This window comes from Alternaria novae-zelandiae, assembly GCF_023758075.1.
Source record: "Alternaria novae-zelandiae strain BMP 2774 chromosome Unknown scaffold_8, whole genome shotgun sequence".
Taxonomy (NCBI): Eukaryota; Fungi; Ascomycota; class Dothideomycetes; order Pleosporales; family Pleosporaceae; genus Alternaria; species Alternaria novae-zelandiae.
In genome coordinates, this window is record NW_026056968.1 from 1,253,999 (window position 1) to 1,279,687 (window position 25,689).

General features: G+C 52.2%; 11 protein-coding genes across 11 annotated transcripts; 4 read left to right on the forward strand and 7 right to left on the reverse strand.

Moving 5' to 3' along the window:
• Nucleotides 1-3: 3 nt before the first annotated feature.
• On the reverse strand, nucleotides 4-3,133 carry J4E88_004859 (uncharacterized protein; the record flags this gene model as incomplete). The annotated part of the gene is made up of 4 exons (XM_049398502.1): nucleotides 4-2,316; nucleotides 2,363-2,597; nucleotides 2,650-2,889; nucleotides 2,940-3,133. 4 exons carry the CDS (start codon nucleotides 3,131-3,133, stop codon nucleotides 4-6), a joined length of 2,982 nt encoding a protein of 993 aa, XP_049256063.1.
• Nucleotides 3,134-3,771: 638 nt separating this feature from the next.
• On the reverse strand, nucleotides 3,772-4,322 carry J4E88_004860 (uncharacterized protein; the record flags this gene model as incomplete). Its single annotated transcript, XM_049398503.1, has 2 exons — nucleotides 3,772-4,017; nucleotides 4,074-4,322. 2 exons carry the CDS (start codon nucleotides 4,320-4,322, stop codon nucleotides 3,772-3,774), a joined length of 495 nt encoding a protein of 164 aa, XP_049256064.1.
• Nucleotides 4,323-6,923: 2,601 nt separating this feature from the next.
• On the forward strand, nucleotides 6,924-7,551 carry J4E88_004861 (uncharacterized protein; the record flags this gene model as incomplete). Its single annotated transcript, XM_049398504.1, has 2 exons — nucleotides 6,924-7,125; nucleotides 7,199-7,551. 2 exons carry the CDS (start codon nucleotides 6,924-6,926, stop codon nucleotides 7,549-7,551), a joined length of 555 nt encoding a protein of 184 aa, XP_049256065.1.
• A 151-nt stretch (nucleotides 7,552-7,702) lies between these two features.
• On the reverse strand, nucleotides 7,703-8,102 carry J4E88_004862 (uncharacterized protein; the record flags this gene model as incomplete). The annotated part of the gene is made up of 2 exons (XM_049398505.1): nucleotides 7,703-7,897; nucleotides 7,961-8,102. Coding segments are annotated over 2 exons (337 nt in total), but the record flags the coding sequence as incomplete, so codon positions are not given.
• A 2,035-nt stretch (nucleotides 8,103-10,137) lies between these two features.
• J4E88_004863 (uncharacterized protein) lies at nucleotides 10,138-11,367 on the forward strand (the record flags this gene model as incomplete). Its single annotated transcript, XM_049398506.1, has 2 exons — nucleotides 10,138-11,254; nucleotides 11,334-11,367. Coding segments are annotated over 2 exons (1,151 nt in total), but the record flags the coding sequence as incomplete, so codon positions are not given.
• A 437-nt stretch (nucleotides 11,368-11,804) lies between these two features.
• On the reverse strand, nucleotides 11,805-13,613 carry J4E88_004864 (uncharacterized protein; the record flags this gene model as incomplete). The annotated part of the gene is made up of 3 exons (XM_049398507.1): nucleotides 11,805-12,071; nucleotides 12,118-13,507; nucleotides 13,576-13,613. The coding sequence occupies 3 exons, from the start codon at nucleotides 13,611-13,613 to the stop codon at nucleotides 11,805-11,807; spliced, it is 1,695 nt and encodes a 564-aa protein (XP_049256068.1).
• A 1,316-nt stretch (nucleotides 13,614-14,929) lies between these two features.
• On the forward strand, nucleotides 14,930-15,620 carry J4E88_004865 (uncharacterized protein; the record flags this gene model as incomplete). Its single annotated transcript, XM_049398508.1, has 3 exons — nucleotides 14,930-15,100; nucleotides 15,147-15,478; nucleotides 15,530-15,620. 3 exons carry the CDS (start codon nucleotides 14,930-14,932, stop codon nucleotides 15,618-15,620), a joined length of 594 nt encoding a protein of 197 aa, XP_049256069.1.
• Nucleotides 15,621-18,252: 2,632 nt separating this feature from the next.
• J4E88_004866 (uncharacterized protein) lies at nucleotides 18,253-20,108 on the forward strand (the record flags this gene model as incomplete). Its single annotated transcript, XM_049398509.1, has 3 exons — nucleotides 18,253-18,427; nucleotides 18,478-19,684; nucleotides 19,736-20,108. 3 exons carry the CDS (start codon nucleotides 18,253-18,255, stop codon nucleotides 20,106-20,108), a joined length of 1,755 nt encoding a protein of 584 aa, XP_049256070.1.
• A 303-nt stretch (nucleotides 20,109-20,411) lies between these two features.
• Nucleotides 20,412-21,758, reverse strand: J4E88_004867 (uncharacterized protein; the record flags this gene model as incomplete). The annotated part of the gene is made up of 1 exon (XM_049398510.1): nucleotides 20,412-21,758. One exon carries the CDS (start codon nucleotides 21,756-21,758, stop codon nucleotides 20,412-20,414), a length of 1,347 nt encoding a protein of 448 aa, XP_049256071.1.
• A 472-nt stretch (nucleotides 21,759-22,230) lies between these two features.
• On the reverse strand, nucleotides 22,231-23,514 carry J4E88_004868 (uncharacterized protein; the record flags this gene model as incomplete). Its single annotated transcript, XM_049398511.1, has 3 exons — nucleotides 22,231-22,859; nucleotides 22,912-23,350; nucleotides 23,416-23,514. 3 exons carry the CDS (start codon nucleotides 23,512-23,514, stop codon nucleotides 22,231-22,233), a joined length of 1,167 nt encoding a protein of 388 aa, XP_049256072.1.
• An 817-nt stretch (nucleotides 23,515-24,331) lies between these two features.
• Nucleotides 24,332-25,672, reverse strand: J4E88_004869 (uncharacterized protein; the record flags this gene model as incomplete). Its single annotated transcript, XM_049398512.1, has 2 exons — nucleotides 24,332-25,607; nucleotides 25,665-25,672. 2 exons carry the CDS (start codon nucleotides 25,670-25,672, stop codon nucleotides 24,332-24,334), a joined length of 1,284 nt encoding a protein of 427 aa, XP_049256073.1.
• Nucleotides 25,673-25,689: the final 17 nt, after the last annotated feature.

Genomic DNA, 25,689 nt, shown 5'->3' on the forward strand with positions numbered 1-25,689 from the left:
AAATCAACGCCAGACGCTCTTAGAATTAGGCATGAGGCTACCTCTGGACGAAGAACCACTAGTGATCCGTACAGGTGCTCGCGCATTCAAGCTGGGTGGTGCTTCCCGAGGTCGATCGTCACCGACGTTCGCCAAGGTAGTGCGCCTTACAGCGCTCTTCATTATGGGCGTAACCCGTGGGCTAAGTACGCTGTTCTTCCAGTCAGCCTCGTGGACAGACTTGACCATGCGACGTGCTGCACCCGCGGAGAGAAGGGAGTTCTCGTTGGGCGGGCTACCAATAGTCGCTGCTGTCGGACTACGACGACGATGCGCTCGGTTCACAGGTACAGATCCACCGTTCGTGGAAGAACGACGCTTGATTGCGTGTCCGATTTGTCGGGCGTCTGATGGTGTCCATTTCTCTCCCTCTGAACTGGAGTGGCCGCTGTCTCCTTCTCGCGCGGGGCCCGACGAGGCGTTCTCTACATTGCTCAAGGATGAAGTGCGAGCGTTGTTGTAGATGTCGCGGAGAGGCGACGCACCGTCGGAATCCGAGCCATATGCGTTGTTTGAACGAGATGTGGGGGATCCGTCCGAACGCTTAGACAGTGCGCCGACTGCAAAGCGCGATGAGCCCTTCAAATCTACAGAGGCTTTTGGTGGTGTAGGAATAGGCGAAGAGCCACCACTTCCATCGTATTTCGGTATGGGGATGCCTGTCGAGTAAGTCGGTGCTGGCACTGGGGTGGAAGAATGGATTGGCGTTCCTGCAAGGTGTTCTGGTGTCTTCTGGAATTCCGCAAGTGTACCATTCTCGGTGTCGTCCCTCCAGCGCACCCCCCGCTTCGTCTTTGATGGAGACTTCTTCTTCTTCATCGGCGAGAACTGAACGCTCTTCCTGGCTCCTGCCATCAACTTTCGGCGTGGTGATGACTTCATTGGCGATGATGTAAGATGCGGCGCGTCCGCTAGTGTCGGCAAAGCAATTGGTCGCATGGGGGACGGCTCCATGATGTTCGCTGGCTTCCTCCTTTTTGGTGTGCCTCTGTGGCTTGGCTCGAAGAACTCCGTGACTGGCAGGCCACCGTCTGGCCGAATAACTTGTGAAGTCGCGTTTGTACAAGAATTCATAATCTTCGTAAGTAGCTTCCTCGCCGCTTCGACCGCTTGGGCTTCATCCATTTGGGTGATCTGGCTCAGGATTGTGACGGTCTCAATGTGCGCCTGTACCAACACTTGGACGATGGCAGCCTCGCCGCCTTTCTCCATATCCAGCAGAGCATTGAGTTGCTCGCGATCTGCGTTCGATTTGAGCAGCTCGTACTCTCTTGTCAGGTTGGCAGCATCGTGGCCGTCAGCATTGCCGTCCACCTCTGATAAACCCTTCAGTCCAACATGCAGCGCTGTGTCCATTTTGCTCGTCCAGACAGTACGCTCCAATCGCCGATGGCAATGTTGTCGCGTTTGTTCGAGTTCTGCCGAAATTCCGACTGCGGTATCTCTCATTGCTGTAACTTGAGCGGGCATCTCCTCGTTTTCGCGAACATCCTTCACGTTATCGAATGCTGCGATCCATGCCGAAATCATCGAGATGCGCTTCTCGGCCAGCTTCAAGGTCTTTGACATATTCAACCGATCGCGACGGTCGGGCTCAGAGTCCGCATAAGCCTGGCGCAAGCGTACCACAGCGTCTCGTAAGATGCCATCCTTCTTCTCGCTCTGCTTCTGGAACTTTACCAAGGCGCTTCCTTCGAAATCCTTCTGCTTCTTCATCAACTCCTCAATCAAATGTCTCTGCTCATCGATCTTGACAAGATAGTCCTTTACGTGGCGGTTGACATTGTATACGTTCTTGGTGACCTTGGTCTGGATGTTCTTCGCGCGGTTGGCGTATCGCAGGGTGTTCTGCGTCTCATCGAAATGAGCGCTTGACGGACTAACACAGACTATCATGACAGTTTTACAGTTTCCACCGAGAGAGAACTTGAGCAATCGCGTGAGTTTCGAGTTGCGGTATGGGATGTGGTTGCGCTTTCGGGGGTCACACAGGGCGTTGATACAGCTTCCCAGCGCAAGTAGGGACTTGTTGATGTTGGCACCCTCCGTCAGACGCTCTCCACGGTTCTTCGTAGCACTCGCGCGCTCACTACCTGCCAAGTCGATGATGCTGAGGGTAGCCATTGTGTGGGGTTCGTTGACCGAGGCATTGCGGTCTTTGGAGGAGACGTTGATTTGGAGTACGGCGTGGGATCGGGAAGAGGTAGCGTTCGCTTCGGTAGGTGACATGGTTCGGTACTCGTTGCCGCGGACAATAATATCCATGACTTCTTGAACCTGTGGTTGTTAGATGCTCGTCGTGCAGTGTGTCCCTCCTACTTACGCTCTGTGGTCGGTGGCTGGAAAGACCAGCTACAGATACAGCCTGGTTGGCATCCTCGCGGAGCATCAGGGGTTGTTTACTGCCACCCTCCACCAGCAAGTCGCGAATGGTTTCATTGTAGATCTCCAGGTAAGAGAGCGTGATCTCGGTGACCTTTTCGTCTTGGATGTCCTGAATCTTCTCAAACAGTTCTTGCATAGTCAGAAAGATTATGCCCGGCTGCTGTGATGTTCCACTGGAGGCATGTTAGTTCTCCTGTGAGTAACTAGCGGTGTACATGAACATACGTGATAGTATGTGTCTTTCCGCAACCTGTGGCGCCATAGGCAAAGACAGTCGCGTTGTATCCATCCAGCACACTGTCCAGCAGGGGCTTCGTCGTGGCTTCGTATACATCGCCCTGGGAGGTAGTGTCGTCGAAGACGCGGTCGAATGCGAATGTCTGGTCCTTGGATCGCTTGCCCTGAGGTCCTATTGTTGATCGTCCGAACCGCTGGACGGCGTTGTCTTCTGGAGGGTCGAAGATTCTGGTACTGGTCAGCCCTCATGCCTTGAAATGATACGTGACGTCTCATACAGGCACTTCTCGTCCATGACCTTGATGACAGGCCGGATGCCCTTGTGGAGCTTCGGCGCTGGCAAGCCCGCCAGCGAACCGTCTCCGAGGAACAGCGTTTGGTCATCGTTCCTCGTGACCTGGGCTGCCTCTCGGATAGTGAAAGGGCGGACTCGTACGGTGACGGAGATGGAAGACGCGCCCGCGGCGGCCATGATTGCGCCCAAGAAATGAAAAAAGTAGGTCAATCGCACTGCGCAGCCTCCTTTGAAAGCGTGGGGAACAGCCGCGAGCGAGGGTCTGGTGTTGCGGGCTGGAGTGCTCAATGACGATGTTCCAGCCGGAACTTCTGTTATGGGACGCACGGCCGCTGGTAAACAGACAGGGATCTAAATGCGGCTACCACGACCCTGCCGCCAAGAATGCCCTCTTATCCCCACAATTTCCGACGTGGCTGCGACACCACACGCCACATCACCTCTGTCCTGCCAACGGGTGCACCCGACTGTCTTGCTACCATGAATGCGAACTTCGCCGACTGTGCGATCCCAGAAAAGTACCACCATTATCCTCCCTGTTTGGCAAGCCCTACTCGCTCGTGTCCTTGGTCCTGAGTTGCGTAAAGGGGCAAGTGGAGCATCACAGCATGTGGAGAGTGAAATGAGAGATGCGCATCTCATAAAAGGATTCAACTATCATGCAAACATCAAACATGCGTCCGGCATATCTTCGTAAATTCCATTCCCCGACTAACACCGCCTCCACCTCAAATCCTCAACCCGCACCACCCATGGCCCGTTCACACTAATCCAGCTGATCCAATGTCTCGGCCTACATCAACCGCAATCAGTTTCTACTGCTTGGGCGGTGTGCACTTCTGCCACTGCACGTACACGACTTGGGTGAATTTGAGATCGGTAGAGTCAGTGGTGAGGAGGCCAGTGGCGCTGGCGTTGCTGCTGGTCAGGCGGACCTGCGAGTTAATGTTGAGCATGCCGTTGGTGCCGCATGGCGCCCATACAACCGAGGTGCTGTCCGCCTCGTCGTGCTTGAGGTAGTCGCCGTTGGTTGGCCCGTCGAACTTGTACTCAGTCGAGGTCTATTTCGGGTATCAGCATATCTGGTCCACGCCACTGGAACTTGAATAGATCTTACCTGAGCAGTGTCTCCGGAGAAGTAGTAGGTAGACTTGAGAGTGCCAGAGACGCCCTTCTGGATGGCAGAGTAGCCACGGTAGTCGGCGGACAGAATGGAGTACTGGAAGCCTCCTGGGTACTCGATGTCGACGTTCAGCTGGCAGTTCTTGCGCTGCTCAGTAACGGCGATGCCGGGGCCGATCGAGGCGATATACGCGTCGAAGATGAGGGTCATGACAGTCCTGTCACTGTTGATCTGGGAGCTCATGGTGCCTTGCGGGCAACCAGTTCCTCCATAGCGGACACCGCGAATCTTGACCTGTGTTGCGTGAGTTGATCGTTTCGGAAATTTCCATCTAAGTTTCTCGTACCTGACCGGGTGGTGGGGCATCACCGAGCTCGACATTGGGGAACGCAGGGGCTGCTGCCGCGAGGGGAAGGAGAGCAAGGAGCCACTTCATGTTGATAGTTTGGAAAGATGGTCTTCGGAGAAGGCTAGATGGAGAGCTGATGATGTGGTAGATGAGACCGAGAGTAGAAGCTGGATGAGGATCATGGAAGGGAATATGGACCAGGTTATATACCAGTCCCTCGGCGCCAGCCCTTTACCTTTGATTGTCTTAACCACTACCGCGGCAACACCATCTTGGGCGATATCTACAGTCCGACCACGATAACAGCTGCCAAGTGCCAATGGCACTATCGAGTACGATTGGACCGGCGGCCCGCTCGTGCTCATAGGTCCAGAATCGCAGAAGTTGCTCAGCTGAGTTCGTGTTGTCCGCTTAGCTGAAATATTGTTCCGTGTGGATACATTCTGAGCCAGCCTCCAGGCTAAGTGTCGGTATCTGGGGTATGTGATAGTCTCGTTCCGCCGTGCATCTCGCTTCCAGCTGCAATCCTAACCCGAATCACAGCAACGGAGCATCTTCATTTGAGTTTTCCGGGCGCGAGGAAATTGAACCCTGAATCGTGGCGGCTCTTTGAATATCGTACGTCTGCGCCACCAGGTGGTGCAGTATGCGTGAAACTCTCGGCATCACCAATGCCAATGTCTTTTGGCGAGGTTTGCTGACATGCGAGTATCACGAATTCTTGCACAACTTGGTGGCGCCGTATGCAACCTACCCGGAAACCGAGTGCCGGCGGTACAGCTGCTGAAACTAAAAGCACACCCGTCGCGTGGGCATATAGATTCTCTTGATAGCGAATACGAAACCCAGACTCGCGGTCAACGAGGTATACCGTGGCCATTTCATATCAGATGACGGCTAGGGTACCAAAGTCTTTTTGCACAAGCGAGTCGCTGTGAGTTTGAGCCGTTTCCTCGCATAGGTTTTGGCCAGCCCAGTGGATGTAGATATGAAAGCGAGATGAGTCGAGCGTATTTGCCTGGGGTGCAGAACTCAGAATAGAAACGCCGGGCCTGGATGCTGGGTATAGACAGTCCACGAAGCTGACCGAGAAGCAAACAAGCTCATCCGGATATTGTCTTTCATCTATAGATCCTGTATGTAATGCAGCAACGGAACATGTGCGGAAGCGAAGACTGAAAATAGTTTCCCTGCCTGGAAGGAGCGGCATAGTACTGCGAGGGTATCGTGGACGTCCAATTCGAAAGATCTGGAGAAGTGAGGAGTTCTTGGCGCGTAGATTAACCTTATATTAAAGCTTGTCGTTCCATCGGTGCTCGAGGCCCTGCCTTGATCAATTTTAGCGAACGCGATTTGCTGCCCTTGCAGATGTGAGGTCTAGAGATGCATCTAAAAATAATCTTAGAAGAGTTAGTCAAGTGCATGCATCAAGCAGTGTTCGACGCACGTGGTGACTCGGAGCGACGCCACGTCCAAGGATGCATCGTATGAGCCTAGATTCAACTACTGCCGGTTCAGCAACGCGGGTTGTAGCCGGTGCAAGGCTTTCAGGCGAAATAGATTGAGAATTGATTACGCGCATCGTGTCGGGGTGATTCGACCAAAGCTGTCAGCCGGACCTGACTTGGAGGGTAGGACTATAGGACTGTCAGTCAAGTGCGAAAACAGCAAGCTGACTGTGTATGCTTGATACACGACATTCGTAAAACTGTACGTGCAACTATGAGCTGAGAAGGCGTTCGGTACTACAAGAGAGGGAACGAAGAGACCTCTCCATGACACTAACGCGAGTGTAATAGAATCCACGTCCCGGTCCCGCCGCTTATACGTCCCGTTTCACTCCAGCCTACTGCGCAGTGTTTTTCCGAGAGCGCAGGATGGGTCCGCTGGGACCTAGCCGAAATTTCCAAGAGCATGTCCTTCGAATAGGCAATGCTACGGCCATGGATCAAGTAGCAAAGAAGCAGGACATCATGCAAAGAGCAGTGCTGGAGGATTCGAGCCTGTGTTGATGCCGGAAGGCTGCAGACATCGGCCGCGACTTGTCCGGGTAAAGACACGTAGCGGGGCGGGCAGAACGGCGGCACGCGAATCTCGTCAGATAAAACAACACTGCGACGCGTCAAAGACAGCGTGCACTGCTGTTTAGGAGGTCCGTAATGTGTGGGAATATGTGATCAGTAAGATGCACGAGTCGGGCGTTCCTATCTTCGCGAAGGAGCGACCCCGCCGCCACCCATGTGGCTGAAGCGTGGCCGTGGACCCTTCGATTTGTCACGCCAAATGATGGCATCATCGCCGCGGTCCATTGCCCTTTTCCCAATCGAAGCGGCAAACTTGCGATACATAATAACTCAGCAGCAAAGTAATTCTCTCCTTCTTACAACATATACATCACCACCACCAAACTGAAGCTCCTCACGCTCTTCCTTTTGGTCGTCACGTCTTACTTGTCCATGTCCTTTCTGACTAAATTCTTTCGCCCCTTCAGCAGTATGTCGAATGCGCCCGCGCAACCCATGAACGTGCCTTCGGGTGCGCAAACCGCCACTGTCGCTGCCGGATGTTTCTGGGGTGTCGAGCACATGTACCGGAGAGAGTACAAGGGAAAGGGCTTGTACGATGCGAGGGTTGGATATATCGGTGGTGACACAGACAACCCAGGGTACAGGGCGGTATGCAGCGGACGCACTGGTCGTACGTATTCCTCGCTTTTGTTGCGCCATGAGGCGTGACGTGATCTCTGGCCATTAGCTGACTGGTAACCTAGACGCTGAAGCCCTGCAAGTCGTCTACGATCCCGAAAAAGTAACCTACCGTTCCCTCCTCGAATTCTTCTACAAGATGCACGATCCCACCACCTCCAACCGCCAAGGTCCAGACGTTGGCAGCCAATACCGATCCGCCATCTTTTACCACGATGCCGAGCAGGAGAAGATTGCGCGAGACGTTACCGACAAGGTGAACAAGCAGTGGTGGAAGGGAAGCGTCGCAACAGAGATCCTGCCTGCAGGGAAATGGTGGGATGCGGAACAGTACCACCAATTGTACTTGGACCACAACCCGGGCGGCTACGAGTGCCCGAGCCACTTCTTGAGGAGTTTCCCGCCGCTTTCTGACTAAGTTGGGATAAGATATAATGCTGTATACGCATCCAATCTAGAATGACATGTCTCACGGCGAAAGACACCTCGTTCCAATTGTGGCGAACATTCTGAAAGCCTTGATGACTATGATGAGATATTCGTATATGTATGCTATCGAATATGTCTGTCTATGACGGCGGCATAACCTCAAACGTCTGCGCAACCTCCTTCTCCCACGACAAGCGGTCCTTGCCAAAGATCTCCGCACCAGGCTTGAAGTTCTTGACACCTTCGTCCAACAATCCTGTCCTTAGGACAATGCTGTCGGGGCCGAGCGCCTCTTGCTCGTGGTACACGTGTGAGGTGCAGTTCTTGCAGTAGAACTGAGGAATCATTAGTAGATGCTCTTTTATCAACTTTCATGGATAGTCGAAGGGACGACATACGCAATGAACGCTCTTTCCAGAGTCACCCTTGTATGTGTATTTGCCTAGATCATCGCCCTTGGTGATTTTGAGGGCTTTCTTGGGGATGATCTGATTGAGCGTGTACGTGGAGCCGGAGAGCTCTTTGCAAGTGTTGCAGTGGCTAATCGATTGTTAGCTTGATCCTGCAACGAATTGTTGTTATAGGAACAGAATGACACTACTCACCATAGGATGTGTGCCTGCTGATCTTGCTGCAGGGTGGCAGTCCACTCTGTCTGCTTGCAATGGCAATGTCCCTTGAAGTCCGTCATGATGATCTGATTGGTCCTCCTAGTTATCCGTATTGAGTTTAAATGTCAAAGTATGTAAGGGAGGATGGACAACAAGGTATTCGAGAAGCGGTAGACATTTATATCAAGCCTACCTTGGACCCAGCGCTCGTTGCTTAGCTGGATTCCCCGCCCCTCCACCCATTTAGCGTGGTCCCTCCCTCATGCGGTCTGGAAATCCCAGCGTATCGGCAGCTGTGTTCTGCATCCCGATGCGGGTATTTGTCAAAGAATTGTTGCATTAGCGGCATCATGGTACATGATATCAGGGATGACGTTCTATGTGCTCACGGTTTATCAGTCGGGAGTTGACGCGTCGACGTGTCCCGGCTCTTAACTTCTAGGTCTATGCAAGTCCGGCAACTAGGCTTTGGGCTATACTATGCGGCTCAGGATTGTCTTTCTAAGATAGGAAGAGTGATGATTCGGAAGTAGTGGTCGCTTGGGGCTGCATGAGGGGTAGCATGAGACTTATGTTGCGATCAACAACGCGAGCCGCAATGACGTAAGCGGGGCAGCTAGCTACTCTGGCACTGGCTGGAGAATGCATCCGATGAACCTTGGAAATGATGTAGAAAGTGACGTAGTTAGATTTGGTTGGAATTTGAGTTCTGATGGTGATGGCGAAGGGCTTAGCGGGCTGTGGATGGAAGGAAAGAGCCTCCCTTGACAATTCCCAGGCTGGCGCGATCAGGCGCGTAAGTTTCGCGCTTGAGCGACCAGCGCGCTGTCTCATCACTTGTACCCATGCACAACATGCTTTCAGATTCTGTGTCGCAATCAACTATTCTTCTGCGATACAATGCCCTGGCTTGTTTCTTTGGTTAGCTGTGCAGGTCGAATGCAGCACGGCCAACCTCCTCACCAATAAATCCTTACTGACCTTCTGGCAACGGAAGGAACGGCGAAGTTCGATTTCGACCAAGCGCGAAGGACATCTGTATACATCTAAATCACTTTGACTACACTGAGGATCAGTTGAAGTCGTCTCGGAATAGCACCATGACTCCAGCTCCCATCTTTTCATGGCGCCATACTATCACAAAACCACCAATGCTCAACGATACCTTCTGATGCGAATTCAGACTGCTTTTCCGTCCCAAGTTTATGACCAACGAATGCGCCCAGGTTTGCGAAGCTTACTGCGTCTAGCTCGTAGCTTATTTCCCCGCATCTCAGCGAAGATCCAGGAGATCGTATACCTCATCTATTCCCGGACCGGAAAACCATATGGGCGGCTCGGCGTAACGCATGCCGAGAGCTCTATAGTACACGGAATGGTGTCGAAAATCTTCCAAGAACATGTAATAGGAAGGCACAACCTACTACATCTTGAGGACGACTTGAGTCGGTACAATCATGCGTTGGCTTACACCTCTAGGGACCGTTGTTGCGTTGGCGACACTACCTTTGTATGCTCTTGCTGCAACCTGTTGGCGGGACACGAAATGCAGCGGACCTAGTGAAGCCGCATTTGCAGGTATCTATTCTATCAAACTCGTACTCACTTTTGCAATACTGATAGATCAGGGCCCTGGAACTCCAACATTTACGCTCCATCATCGCGAACAGTTCGTCCAAGATCAGTCTTCACCATCCGAGACCGACATCCAGCAAGCTACCCACGTCTCGTCGTTCTCCGCGGCAACGGGACGAATGTTATTTTCGATTTCGGTATTGAAGTCGGTGGCATCGCTTCTATCTCGTACACCAGTAACGGGACTGGTGCTATCGGCCTCGCGTTTTCGGAAGCTTCGACATGGGTAGGTGAATGGTCTGATGCATCGAACGGGAAGTTCGCTGGTCGCGATGGTGCGTTATATGTTAACATCAGCACTGTCGGCCCAGGGACATACACGATGCCAGATCAGGTGATGCGAGGAGGCTTTCGATACATGACGGCCTTCCTTGTCACGGAAAGCGGTACCTACGTCAACGTCACGGATGTGCAGCTTGAGATAAGCTTTCAGCCTACGTGGTCAAACCTGGAGGCTTATCAAGGGTTTTTCGATTCCAACGATGAACTGCTGAACAGAATTTGGTATGCAGGCGCATATACGCTTCAAACTAACGCCGTACCCACCAACACGGGACGCTGGGTCCCCATGCTCGCGAACGGGTGGGCCAACAACGGCACTCTGGGTCCAGGCGATACCATCATCGTTGATGGAGCGAAACGAGACCGTGCCGTATGGCCAGGCGACATGGGCATTGCTGTTCCCTCCACCTTTGTCAGTACCGGGGATCTCGCCAGCATTAAGAACGCACTGCAAATCATGTTCGACTACCAGAATCCGGATGGTTCATTCCCTGAAGCTGGCCCGCCGCTTTTACAGCAAAACAGCGATACGTATCATATGTGGACAATGATCGGTACCTACAACTACATGCTATACACGGACGACGCAGCCTTTGTGCAGAGGAACTGGGCCAAGTACCAAAAGGCTATGGATTACATATACGCCAAAGTCCAAGTCGAGACATCTGGTCTCCTCAATCAAACCGGCACCAGGGACTGGGCGCGCTGGCAAACTGGATTCAACAATACGGAAGCAAATGTCATTCTATACCACACTCTGAAAACCGGTGCTAAACTCGCTACATGGCTCAACGACAGCAGTTCCAACAATTCAGCAGCAACTTGGACGTCGCGCGCCACCGCCCTTCAAACAGCCATTCTCACCCACTGTTTCGACTCCACCTACGGCGCCTTCCGCGACAATGCCACACTCACCACCCTCCACCCCCAAGACGCAAACAGCATGGCCATCCTCTTCGACCTTATCCCACCCTCCTCCCAAATCGCCCAAGACATCTCCACAGCCCTCACAAAGAACTGGACGCCCATCGGCGCCGAAGCCCCGGAACTCCCCGGCAACATATCCCCCTTCATCTCCAGCTTCGAAATCCAAGCTCACTTCACCGTCACCAGCCCAACAGGTACAACCCGGGCTCTCGAACTCATCCGCAGGAGCTGGGGCTGGTATGCGAATCATCGCAATGGTACTGGTTCCACGGTTATAGAGGGGTATAGGACGAATGGGACGTTTGGGTATAGACAGGAGAGGGGGTATGGATACGATCCGAGTTATGTAAGTCATGCTCATGGGTGGAGTTCGGGGCCTACGTCTGCGCTGACGGAGTTTTTGGTTGGACTGAGGGTCACGGAGCCGGCGGGGAGGAAGTGGGTTGTTGAACCTAGGTTTGGGGATCTGATAAGGGCGCAGGCGGGCTTTGTTACGGGGCTGGGGAAGTTTAGGGTGGGCTGGGAGAAAGAGAAGGGTGGAGTTGGGTATGGGGTCGTGATTGAGACACCGGTGGGGACAGAGGGTGTAGTGAGGCTCCCGGTTGAGGGGACGAATGGGAATGTGACGGTTGTTGTGGATGGGAGAGTGCTTGGCAAGGAGCAGTATCGGGAAGAAGATGGACGTGTGGTGTTCGATCTTGAAGGAGGAGTATACAACATACGGGTTGGCATGTAGGATTGTGCCTAGCAGGGCTCATTGATAATTGAATTTATTCAGATGTCGTCCTCAATCCACTTCCAGCAACTGGTATCGTCCGCCATGCTTGTCTAACGCATCTTCCACTCTCTCCATGATAGCGAGGACCTTCTCCTCTTCCAGTCTCCTTCCGACGACTTGTACAGCTACGGGCAGACCAGCCATCTTCTCCACATCGTATAGCTTGTACGCGCCTTGCGCGACACCGTTCAATTTCTTGATGTTGAAGTCGGATGGTAGAGCGTCTTTGGCAGGATCGACGTGCGTTACGGGGATGATTCCAGAGGAGTAGTCGAGCTTGATCTCGTTAGCAAAGGATCATGGTACCGGGAAAGAGACTTACGAGATTGAACATGAAAGTGTAACCGCAGCTGCTGACTGCATCATGCATGCCGCCATGAGGTACCGCAGGGGTTGCGTTAGGCGGAGTGAGCATGACATCCATGTTGGCCTCCTCAGACCACCATTGGTAGAAATTCTGCTTGTATGCCTCGCGCTTGCCAGCGAGCTGCCAGTACTCGTGTGCCGACTTTGGATGCCAGTCGCGTAGCAAGCCAGCCCAGATGTCGTCGCCTTTGACGTACTTGACATACAGGTAGTGCGCGTACTTGATGAACTTGGGCAGGCGCATGTAGTAGACCAGTTGCGCTGCACCCAGATCGTTCCACTCTCCAGTACGGAAATGGCCCATGAACGTGTTGCCGCCGTCGCTGAGAAGGAGTTGTGATGCTAGCTTCAGAGCTTCGTACGGGGAAGGGGGCTCGACATCGAAGACTTCGTGGCCTTCAGCCTTGAGTGCTTCGACGGTTTGGTCTAGAGCGCGCGCACATGCTGGCGAAGGGTCTGCGACGTGATCGGTTCGCATGATGCCTATGCGGAGCTTTGGCTTTTCCCTGAACTCCGTCTCGATGTCCTCTCTCCAGTCTAGCGGGTGGACGGTATAGTCGTATTTCCAGGGCTTCATCTGGATGAAGCCTCGCGTGAAGTAGGTCAAGTCATTCAACGTGCGCGCCATGGGGCTGAAGACGGAAGGGATGGCTTCCTGGCCCGACATGCTTGTGTTCATGCCGACTTTGGGCCATCGTCCCGTTGAGCATCGTATCGAGTAGCAGCCAGAGAAGTGGGCGGGAGCGCGGACCGAGCCAGCGACGTCTGATCCGATGCCAATGCGACTACCACCGAAGGCCAGCAATGCCGACTCCCCACCTGTTGAGCCACCGGGCGAGTATTTGTCGTTGTGCGGGTTCTTGCATTGGCCCCAGACGTCATTGGTGGATTCGAATGATAGGAGCGTGGTAGGGAGGTTGGTCTTGACGAACGGCACGGCACCCGCGTCTTTCAATATCTTGACCATGACTCCATCTTCCGTCGCGGGCTTCCCGGTGTTCCTCGAATATCCGACCGAGATGTCAAAGCCCTTGACTTGTATAGAGTCTTTCAACGAGACGGGGATACCGGCAAGCGGTCCCTTTAGATTGACCTCCTTCTCCGCCCATTCTTCGGCTTCTGGGAACAATATCTCCGTCACGCAATTCGTCTTCTCCTGCGCCTTTATCGCGACTTTGCCGTATGTGCGCAGGATATCGACGGGGCTGGTGATCTGCTTGTGGACATCTTGGACGAGCTCCTGGATGGGTTTGCCGAGGATGGAGCGATCTTGCGAGGTTAGAGCGGACAGGTACGGCGTGGGGAGTGTCGCGATCTTGGAGGCGCGTTCCGACTGCTTGCGCTTGCTGGGGGTGGAGAGTCAGCTTGTAGCATTGGCCGAGGTGTGGGGTGTTGGAAGCTTGGGGCAGCTCACCAGTCGGCCTTGTGTTGTCTGTACTCCGAGAGACCCATCTTGAGGTTGCAATTAGGAAGATGATACAGTGATCACAGAAGAAAGCTTCAGAAGGAAGCTTCAGAAGAAGCCGTAAGGCCCTCGGGAACGGTTATCAGTCACATGTCGCGTGAGAGCCGCGAGTATGCGTCTGGCTATCTGGGAGCTGTGTCGCCTGGACCTGCCGCATTCGAGCTGACCCGGGCTGGATGCGGGGAGCTCCTATCGTCTTGCCTTTCCAACATCAGAGGCACAACCCCCATCTTCGGTGCTCGTACGCGACTTCTCGCGAAATCCTGACTATGAGATGGTCTTGATCGACTTGCGCATATGCAGCATCGCGTAATTCGACCATGGGCACGGCGAGCGTTGTACTAAACCGGCCAACAGCCGTCCGGCACAACTCTTCAGCCTGGACGCCTCACTTCCAAAGTCTCCATTTCTTAACGCTCTTGACGCGGGCACCCATCTGGATCGCGCGTAAAGATCAGCTAACCAATGCTTACGAGATACCACCAATCCGCCAGCAGAGCATTGACGCATGTCGTCGCGTTGTCCTCTCATCAGCGTACGCGTTTCTTCAGCAACGCCATCACTCAAGCACAGAACCATTCCTTCAAACATTGTTTCCACCTTCCTCGCATCTGATTGAGCCTCAACACTTTCCCAGCATAGCTCCCGCGCGCGAGGTAGGGCGGGAGGTCGATGTGGGACCGCGGAAGCTTGAACAACACCCGCAACAACACCTCTCACCCAGTCGATCTAGACGTCAAACCATAGATCCACATGCTTCAGGTACCGCGCAGATTCTACACACCTGAATGGCTTCCCCAGACTTGACGTTTAGGCTCGTCATGCTGTAAGCGCCTACGTGCATCAGTGCGGCAGCTCGGGCCCTTTTATGAGATACCGCCGCTTCGCGCTCTCATTGGCTCCTCCAGCGACTACTCGAGATGGCATGAAACGACTGTGGTCCAGACACACCATGAGCAAGAATAGCAGCAATCTTGACTATGCCCTTTGCGATCTGTTGTTGAGATCGCAACCAACTCTTCGTTGTATAAGATGTGCTGGACGCAACGTCGTAGTAACTCATCACACACATCATCAACCAGCTCATCACAACTCACTTCCTTTTCGTCTTTTTTTCTCTGTTTCCTTATTTCCTTGTTTCCTATCTGGGTCTCATTCATTCTTCACTTTCTACGAAATCACTCTCTCTTCTGCTGTGCAGACCGCTATCCATTCCTTGCTGCTTTAATCGCCTCGTCTGTCTACTTCGACATCGCATCCTCAGCCACATCCATTTTACAGCAACCAACTTCAGTCCGCCAATATGCCTGTCCCCAGCTACAACGCCATGCCTTTGAGCAAGATGTTCCTTGGCGCCCGTGTTCTCCAGGCTATCTGCATGATCTTGGTCATTGGGATCTGCTCCAACTTCATCCAGATGATTGTCACAACCGGTGTTGAGCCACCCAAAGAGTTCGTCGGCACTCTGAGTGTGGTACGTACTTTCCTCAACCATTACTGAACACTTTTAACATCACTAGACTTGCATCGCTGCTCTCTACATCATGGTCAGCGTAGGCTACTACTGGTCGCAAGCCAACCTGGGCCTCCTCGTCATGACCGGTGTCGACTCTCTCCTTCTCATCGCCTTCATCGTCTGCGCAGTCACTCTCGGAAAGCCCATGTCGTTCCTTAACTGCTACGTCATCGGCAAGTCATCCGCAGAGATCGATGCCCAGTACGCCAACGCCTTTGTCACTGCGACAGTTGAGAACCTCAACAAGTCCACCTCCAGCTTGGGCCACTGGGCCGGTGTCACACGCAGCAACTGCTTCCAGGCCAAGACTGTCTGGGGTATGGCCATTGCTCTCTGGTAAGTTCTCACACGACAGATCATGCCTGATACACTGCTAACACGACTCAGCGTACTCTTCACCGTCTCATGCGCTCTTCTCCCCACTCTCTGGTACAAGAACAACATGAAGAAGCCCGCCAAGACTGTCGAGGACGCCTAAACGCGAGGAACCCCCACTATCGAATATGTCGAGCCAACGCGACGACTCAGCAAAAAAGGAATGTCCTGTCAAGAGCGCTCTCTGCCAGTCTTCCACCCCCTCTATCCACCTATACTCATGTCTTTCCTTATCTTTTCTGTCAAAACTATAAAAATAGTCTGCATTGCGAGGGAGTTTGGAGTTGTCTTATCTTGCTTCTGTCTTCTTCTTCAGACATTGAATGTCTATAATCCTAATGGATAGTTTTGGGCCTAGTTGCCTGTATTAAATCAATTACATTGAGCTTTATGTATCACATGCTTATCTTTGCTTAAAGTGCTATCCTACTCAGTCATTTCTGGCGCTGTTGCTTCCATCACTGGCAGCCTAGTCGGTTACTCATCGCTGTCGTCATGTAACACGCATTTCTTTGTTCGAGATGCGCACTGTTGCCAACGTCCTACATCGCTGCCGTCCGCACGCTCCACCTTTTGGCAGTGCTTGATCATGTGGTTCCAAGACGCAAGGACTACTCTGTGGATGATATAGCGCCGCTCGGCATGATCTCCTGAGTAGACGCCACCTTGCGGCAAATTGCACCTGCGCTTAATGCCCAAAATCTTGCAATTGACTACCCCAGCGATGCAAGGTCCGTGGAAAGCTCAAGCACGAGAAAGCCAGCTTGAACTCCAGGCCAGTGCTTCGATGTAACACTTGGCTCATCGATATCTCCAGCTGTTATGATGGACTCAGACATGACAGGCAACGCTCTACGGAGTCATTCGTACACATCACTGCTTTCGCAAGTATAAAAGCTAGAGAATGAGAGCTCTTTCCTCCTTCTCATGCCAACAGGCTACCATATCCTCAAAGTTGAAACAGTATAATTTACCCTCACCTACGCCTTCAAAGACAAGAACAAACTGCTGCCCGAACAAACGAGCGAAAAGCCCGAATTTCTCGTCAAGACCAAGATCCACGATCTGAAACATATCCCACAATGTGTATCGGCAATTACCACGTCTGCAACAACTTTCAGCCAGTGTCTGGAAGCTCCCGAAAGCTTTGCTTCAATCCAACCGAACCCCGTTCGTTCCACCCGACGGAGCCATGTTGGTCTTCGAAAAACAGATTCAACAATCACAGTCGCAATTACGTTCCAGATGGCTGGGAGTATGATAATTATGGTCTTTGCGATGATAAACAGAGGGAGTTCGGTGAGCCGGAGCCGGAATTCTTTAAATTCTATGGCACACCTCGACCTACAGGGCGACTTTGCCCTGACTGTCAAGCGGAAGCCGACGCAGCGGCGTCCAAGAAGAATGGAGGAGTGAAGAAGGAAGAAGATGAGGATGGCGATCAGAAAGGTGGTTGGGGTGGTGCTGCAGCTGCACCGAGTGGTATCGCCCTTAAGGGATGATGATATGGTGGTCGAGTTGGAAACGTGCTGGGAAGCTAGAGCGGCATGCCTAATCATAGGACAGAGGGACCCGTGAAAGTTGTTCTTATGTTGCTATATAGTAATAGACGAAAATTGAAGGTGTCAAACGAAACGTCGTGATGAACTGGCTATATCACTTGAAACAGAATGTGAGACTGATAACGAGCGAGAAGGAAGTGTTTTGTATCCAACAAGCTCTGTGGCATACTGGTGTACATGATGCAGTGTGCCGTCGTCCAAAAGACATCAGGGCTTCAGTCGCGGCATTGCGGTGATTGAGGGTCATTCAAAATATCCGGTGGGACCGAGAGTTGCACCCAGGTGATCCTAGACATGCCAGTCTGACAGTCATCTTGTCAGACCAAACCCAGTGCATCTTGAAAGCATAATCCTAGTAGCCCCAAGGAACATAGGAACGACAGCCAAGTATATACCATGGAGATCTAGACTTGTCCGACGGAGATGCATACTTCCACCCCTTGCAGACCGATAAAAATCTCTGCAATCGCATTCGTTCTTGCAAGTCTCGAAATTACTGCATCGGGAAACGCCCGCAGGAGGCGTCCATCGTGTATCGGCGTCCAGCGAACAGGCGGAGGTGGTAAAAAGGAAAATTTGATGCCATCCCATCTGCACGGTTACCAAAGCTCCCTGTCCGCGGCTGACTCGCGCGTTCATTGGCTGTCGCAAGCAGCAAGCCTCACCAACGGAGCTTCAGAGCGTTGCGACTTCACGACGTGCGCGAATGTGAAGGATGACCGTAAGATCCATTGCAGATCCTCTAGATGAGCGCATAGCCTCTGAAATGGCTCACACGTGGTGTGTATACTGCGTAATGGAATCCTAAAAGCCGAGCATTTGGTGATCACGCGCGAACCAGCGCGTCGGATTGTCAGCGCCTTCATGCACCCGGCTGCAGGCCAGTTAGTCCCCGCTTTACGCCATTCGACGCCGTACTTGTGTATATAGAACCCTGATTCCCATCTTTTCCAGTGCCACGGGATATCCAACCGCGGACTTTGAGATCGTGGTTCTTGTTGAGGTAGTTTGGTTGGCCAATTGCTTCTCTGAGGGACCTGAGCTTAGTCGGTACGACGTCATCCCCCGGATAATCTTTGAACGCGAGCCGAGAATTTCAAGACTGCGACTTCTGCCATATTCTCAAGACGACTTATTCATATTTCTTGAAAGAGGGGGAAATATTAGCCCAACATGTCGCTCACGCAACGAGTGACATCGATGGAGGAGCATGAGCCGTGGAGTAGAGAGGCGAGCCCGGACTCTAGGCACCGGAAGATGAGCTTCAACCCAGTCGGCACCTGGACGGAGCAAACAGGCGAAGAGCCAACGATTGGCGCGTTCGAAGTACCTAGGTGGAAAAGACTGCGTATGTATCATGGAACACAGCATGGGCGCACACAAGCTAATATCGCGTAGTACAGGTCTTCTTCGCCGTTATCTACTGCCTCTTCGCCGCCGGTGTCGTCTTTGGTTACGCCGCGATAAAACCCGTACTACTCGAGGAAGGTGTCTACAGAGACTACTGCACAAAAGAAGAGCTGGATCAAGATGTACACGTCTGCTACGAACAGGAGCTCCGGCTCAACCTCATGTTCACGATCGCCGCCGTATCCACGAACGTCGTCGCGCTTCCCGTCGGTACCATCCTCGATCGCTTCGGTCCACGCGTTTGCGGAATAACTGGTGCGATATCTATAACGATTGGCGCATTGCTTTTCGCATTCGCGAAGGAAATGCCTTTCGACGCGTTTATCCCTGGATACTTGTTCATGGCGCTGGGTGGACCATTTATCTTCATCTCGTCGTTCCAGCTTAGCAACACGTTTCCGCAATACTCTGGACTCATCTTGGCGCTTTTGACTGGAGCTTTCGATACCTCGAGCGCGATCTTCTTGATGTACCGACTCATCTACCAGGGCACCGATGGCAACTTTTCGATCAAGAAGTTCTTCCTTATATACCTTATCGTTCCGGCATTTATCCTCGCAGTTCAGATTCTCTTCATGCCATCGGTATCGTACAAGACAGTTGGCGAACTCGTTACTAGTGCGGAAGAGGAGCAGGTCATCCATGACTCGGACGACGAGATTGAAGACGCAGCAACCGTTCGAAGCCTCCAGGATGCGCGACGAGCACATCGCGACAGCATTGTTAGCGAAATTACGTCTTTGCTTGGCACGAAAGATGGTCAGAAGCAGGCACAAGAGGAAGACAAGAAGAAGAACATTTCAGGTGTATGGGGTGCGCTACACGGTCGCACCGCCAGCCAGCAGATTCGCACTCCCTGGTTCATCCTCATTACGCTGTTCACTGTGCTACAGATGACGCGTATCAACTACTTTGTTGCTACGATCCGGACGCAGTACACGTATCTTTTCCATGACTACGAGAAGGCGGTCGAAATCAACAACTTCTTCGATGTTGCGCTTCCAGTTGGTGGAGTTCTGTCTGTACCGTTCATCGGTCTACTCCTGGACAACACAAGCACGACTTTTACGATGGCGCTGCTCGTCACTGTTGCTACCACAATTGGTGTGCTAGGCGTGATTCCGGAGACATGGGCTGCATACGCAAACATTGTCCTCTTCGTGCTTTACCGACCCTTGTACTACACCGCAGTATCGTAAGTTGTCCAATCTTCCGCTCTCAAGCTCCTTGCTAACACTACTACCAGCGACTACTCCGCCAAAGTCTTCGGTTTCGCCACCTTTGGAAAAGTCTACGGCCTCATCATCTGCCTCGCCGGTGTCCTCAACTTCTCGCAATCTGCTCTCGACGCCGCTACACACAAGACCTTCAAGAACGACCCTGTACCCATCAACGTCATCTTGCTTAGCTTGGCGCTGCTCGTCGGTCTAGCCCTTGTGGCGTTTGTATGGCGAAAGAGCCATAGGATCCAAAGGGAGAACATCGAAGAGGAGGCTGAGGAAGCAAGAGAGTCGCTTATGCCAGCTGCCAGTGGAAGTCAAGGAGCGAATGGCTATGGGTCGATGAATGGAAGTGGGACTGTCAGTCCTAGTGAAGACAACAGGGGGAGACGGCTGTGAGTATGAAGTGTGCGACTCGGCTGCAGAACAGTGTGCTTAGCGCAGGGATATGGGGAATGTTTGCCTTAGTTCGCATTGGGAGTTCAGCATGGCGAGGCGTTTGATGGCGTTTCCAAAATGATAGTAACTGAGGAGGTCATGGATGCGTTGGCTCAAAGGTGTCTGTGTGGTCAAAAAGTGGTTCCAAGATGATTGATATTTTGGACCTACATTTTGACTACACAAACACCTTTGAGAACCTAAACAAATCATGGGAACGCTTGCATGACGAAAGACCCAATCACTACAGTTCTCTTTGCTATATCAGCCGCTTTGCGCTATCCCACGTGCGTCACACTCGGCTTCGTACGCAGCCAATTGCTCCATCTTCTTTTCAGCAATTAAACTCATCTCCTTTTCCAAGTCCCCGCTAAGCTCCTCATCTCCCGGTTCATGAAGGGCGCTCCAGTATACCACGTCAACATCCCAGCCTTTCCTGATTCCGTAGTTGAACCAAAACCTCTTTGACGTCCAAGAGTCCCGCATGCGAGTAGCGAGAGGGACTATCTCTCCCGGGTGTCCCGCTTTCAGTTTCGCCTCAATCCTCGCCATGGCTTGGAGGAATCGTTCTAAGCGTGGTACATATAAGGCTTCGAAATCTTCCATAGCGAATCGCTCAAGCATAAGACCGGGACTGACCATGGCAAGCCACCATGGTGGGTCATAAGCGAATTGAGCGGGCATGGTGTTGACGAATTCAAAATCCAGAACCGCTACGATCTTCAACGATCCATCCTCGTACCTAGCAAGCATGTTCTTGGGACGGAAGTCATGGCAATACGGTATGAAAGGGCCGTTGTCGGCTTCCGATGGAGGGCGAAATCTCTCAATCAGCTTTTTGAACTTGTGGCGTGCGATGAAGCATTTTTCTGCGTCCTGATGACTATGCGCAAGGTTCCGCTGAACTTGCAGATGAAGCAAATGCTCGTCCGCGCGGTAATGAAGGAAGGCTTGGGTGCTGGTGAACGCGACTTTAGGAAACTGATCTACCGGGTAGTCTGTAACGACAGAAGCTAGGTTGTTCATGTTTGTGGTGAGGGGACGGTCAGTCACTGTCCACGCGCCCGACGTCTCTTTGTTGATAGGTCCAATTGCCGAAAAGTGCAGCCGGGAAATCTGGAGCATGTACTCGGCAATCTGCTCATATACAAGATCGACTTCTGCTTCTTTATGTTCGTCTTGAAGCTGCTGCAAGAGTTCCGACAGCTCTGTGCCCTCAATATAATCCATGATGATATATGGACTAAGCTGAGAAGGACTTTCCTTAGCCGTTCCCCAGTCACGTATCCTGGGGACAGGTATGACAGTCTTTTCAGCCAGATACTCTAGAAATCGTACTTCATTCTTAACCTTTTCCTCGAGAAACTTGGCAGCAGTTATTCCTCGTTTCGAGAAACGAACAATAACGATGTCCTCTTCGCCGAATCTTATAACAAGATTGACATTGTATGAACCTTGGAGATATTTGACAAATTCTCCCGGAACACTAACCTTCAGCTTCTGGCCTACGAAAGTGACAATCTCTTCGTTCGCGGCTTTTACTCTCGCAGCCCAAGCCTCGAGCTCAGCATTCCCAGCCTCCTCCGCGATTTTGTCAAATTCGGTCTTCATTGAGACCGACAATTATGTACGCGGTGTGTGTCTGCGATATCAAAGTACGCGATTCGAAAGGCAGCTATACGTAGAATGCAAGGGTCGAAGGTAATGCGAGGGTTTGAGTGTAGGGTAGGCAGCGGTTTCGTGTCGATGGCTGGTGTCAACAAGCGCTAGCCTGATTTCAGTCTAGTGTTGTCACGTCAGGATGTCGCGTCACGGCGTGGCAGTCGCCAGCCATGGCAAACACCTACCATCTTCACAGCTCACGAAGAGCATTATGCGACCCAAACCTAGGATTCTTCCAATGAAATTTGAAGCCTTCTGGGGCTTCTACATCATCGATTATCGCTAGCGCTGTCGATGGGCGTGACGGGTTGCAGCAAGTGTTTGGCATTATCTGCTACATTGGACGACCAGCACGTTCCATGCCGTTCTAATACGACCAAGAAAGCATACAACATTCGTTCTCTTTCCGGAACCTGCGGCCCTACTTCCACGTGCTAGCAACGGTCGCCGCGCTCGAGCACCCCTTCGGCACGGTATACACGCGGTTAGCACCTGACTCGTAGGTCACCGTACCACTGCTCTCGACCTTGATGAACTTGTATTCGAAGCTGACACCAGCCGGAAGGTTGATTTTTGTCGACCAAAGCGGGTTTGCGGTGGTGTATTGGCTCGCAGATAGCGCAGGCGCAGACGCTGCGTTCCAGCTGCCGAGCTGGGCAATCGAACCAACGATCTTGACAGTCTGGCCGAACGATGTTGTGGTCTTCGAGTTGAACGTCACAGCTACTGTGGTTACAGGCGATGCGCAGCCAGTAGGTGTCGCCGTCGAGGTTGAAGTCGCCTTCGTTGAAGACGCGGGAGCCTTGCTCGAAGCTGGTGGGGTTGAGCCGCCCGAGCCACTGCCAGTAATCTTGATGTCTGCGCAAGTCAGGTAAACCTGCGGTGTTTGGAACGAATTCCACTTGAACGACAGCAGCGTGTGGTTGCTTGAGTAGTTGGGGATCTTGATCTTCGAGCTGACTGTGTATCCGCCTGCGATGCTGGTGTAGCACGAATTGAGTGGTGCGTTGTCGACGCTCCTGCATTTCGAGCCATCGTTGAAGCCACCGCCTTCTTAGTGTCAGTATTGAGTTACTATTATGACTTCCTAAGATATACTCACATGTGAACCAGTCGTTCCTCCAGCAAGGCTGACCCTCCTGACAGTCAGAGTTAAAACCGCAGGTCTGCCCAGCAACATCAGTGCACTTCAGCTCACCAGCCTCGAAGCAGTCTTCAGCAGCCTGCTTCTCCGCTTCCGTAGGAAGGTAACCCGGTGTCAGAAGTTTGTCGACGAGAGCCTGATTTTGGCAGATGCGGTAGCTGAACATGCCACCATGGTCACCATTGGCATCGAGGCACCATTGTACATCGACGACATCACCGGACTTGTAGGTGATGACGGGTTGCGAACCCCAGCGAGGACCGGGCTGATTGTAATCGACGGACACGCGGGCGTTGTATCCGCAAGGACCTGAGCGACCCACCGCTGCGGCGTCAAGGTCAGGCCATGCTGTAACAGGTTCGAGGATGGTACATTCCGGGCATGTATCAGCGCCAGACTAGAAGACGTTAGAAACGGCTCGAGAGGTATCTCCGATGTCTCCGAATGAACATCATTACTTACTTGAGCATTCAAACCAGTCCTGCTCATAGGGGAAGAGAGATAGCCATGTGCGTTGGCGCTGGCCACAAGAGCGAGAAGAGATGCAATCTTGGAGAACATGGTCGATGAATGTGTCCTCTCGAAAGGTCTTGGGGAGGAAAGAAGTGGTAGAGATCGACTCTGAAGCGATCGACTGACCTGCTGAATAGCATTATGATGTGCGTCTTTGCTGGCTATATACATGTTCTTCCTCCACCATCCCATGATCAGCGGATCTTCGGTGGCTTCCATGGGTACGCCGATCTTTTGTTCTCGTTTGCAGGTAATCCCCCAGGCCTACACATGGTTGTTGGCTTCTATCGAACCTCATTGGGTCGAAGTCGGCATATAGTAACCCTGGACTGCTTGACTGACCACATGGACAGGCCCCAAGAAAAACAACAGTATCCGCTTAATTGCTCCCACGAGTTTCGCGAGCCGCAAAGCATTAGCACGTCCAGCTCATATCCATGTAGCCCCCAAGTACCGTACCCCAGATTCGTGGAACATTACCCCGTTAGCTGCATCAATCCGCTCCGGGCACCAACTGCCATAGTGCGTCCGTCTTTTACACAAACTATTACTGAACAATGTAAAGCGCTTCGGTCGTTTGCCGTATCCATCGTAGTCCTCCATATTGTCGACTTCGCCATTGGCTCGCTGTCGGGATGACAGGAAACATGCTAACCTACCTAGGTAGTTACAATAACTAGTGTAACAGAATGATCATGGGGACTTCAGAACGCTTCTCGGCCCGCACCTTAAATTTAAACAGCATGTTTGATGGAAGCTGGGATGCGGGGAATCGGATTCTAGACGATGAGACTAACGAACAGCCGAGTTGTATCGGCTACATCAAATTCGCTATCGTGAAGCACACCAGCATACTCTCTCGATCTCAAATACCACGTGCCTTACATTCAGTCTTATATGCATCCAATTGCTCCATTTTCATCTCCACAAATGTTTCCATCTCGGCCTTCAAAGCATCATCCAGGACCTCGTCACCCGGTTTATGTAGCGCAGCCCAATACACAGCATCAATACTCCAGCTATCTTGCATCGCGGCATTGAACCAGAATCTGTTGGAAGTCCACGAATCGCGCATGCGAGCGGACAGTGGTACTACAGTTCCACCCATCTCTTTCTCTTTCTTCTCCATAACCTGCAGAAACTGCTCGATGTGGGGCTCAAGTCTGTTTTTTAGGGCACCAAAATGGAAGTCATTGTCGATCCATGTGGTTGGTCGCAAGATAGTAAGCCACCACGGTGGGTCATGGGCGAATTGCGCGGGCAGCGCGTTACAGAATTCGAAGTCCAGAACGGCTTTGACGTTCATATCGTCGTCCACGAGCATATTAGATGGGCGAAAGTCCCAGCAGTATAACTTGAAAGGGCTCGTCTCGGTGTCGGTAGACAGGTATTGGTCGATAGATTGTTTTAGGCGATGGCGAGCGATGAAACATCTTCTAGCATCTTCACGGTTCTCCACGGCGTTTCGTTGGGTGTGAAGATGAGCTAGGTGCTGATCGGCAAGCTGCTCAAAGTAGGCCTTTGGAGATGAGATGCTTGTAGTGGGGAAGTATTTGGTTGGGTAGTTCAGAATGTTCCTTGCTAAAACGTTCATGTTATCGGTGACAGGTCGCTCGCTAGCTACCCACTCATCTGGACTGCTCCTTCTTATAGCACCTGCAGTACTGAAATCCAGCTGATGTATTTGCAACATGAAGTCACATATTTGGCTGTAGGCATGAATAACTCTTGGGTTGCCCAAGTCTCTCCAGAGCTCCATCTCGACACCGTCATCGGTCTTTGTGGGTCGTCGTAACTCGTTGATCAATGGTATGCCTTCAACATACTCCATTATAATATACGGGCCAAGCTGTGACGGGCTATCGCTAGTCAGACCCCAGTCGTATACTTTCGGTAGCGGGATCGTGGTCCTGCGTAGTAAGTCCATGACTTGGACTTCGTTTCGAACTTTCTCATCTAAGAAACGTGCAGCAGTTGTCCCTGGCTGTGGAAAGCGTATCAGATACGTAGGCTTTGTGTTGAGCTTGATGACTAGGCAGACGTTGTAGGACCCTTCAAGGTAGCCACCGAACTCTCCAGCGACACAACTTCCCACTCGCTTGATGACGAAGTCAACAATCTCTTTCTGCGCTGCGTCAAGTCTGTTCTTCCACGTCTCATGTATCAGCTCTTCATCTTGCTGGGCTAGTTCGTCGTACAACATCATATTTGCGGATGGGGTAG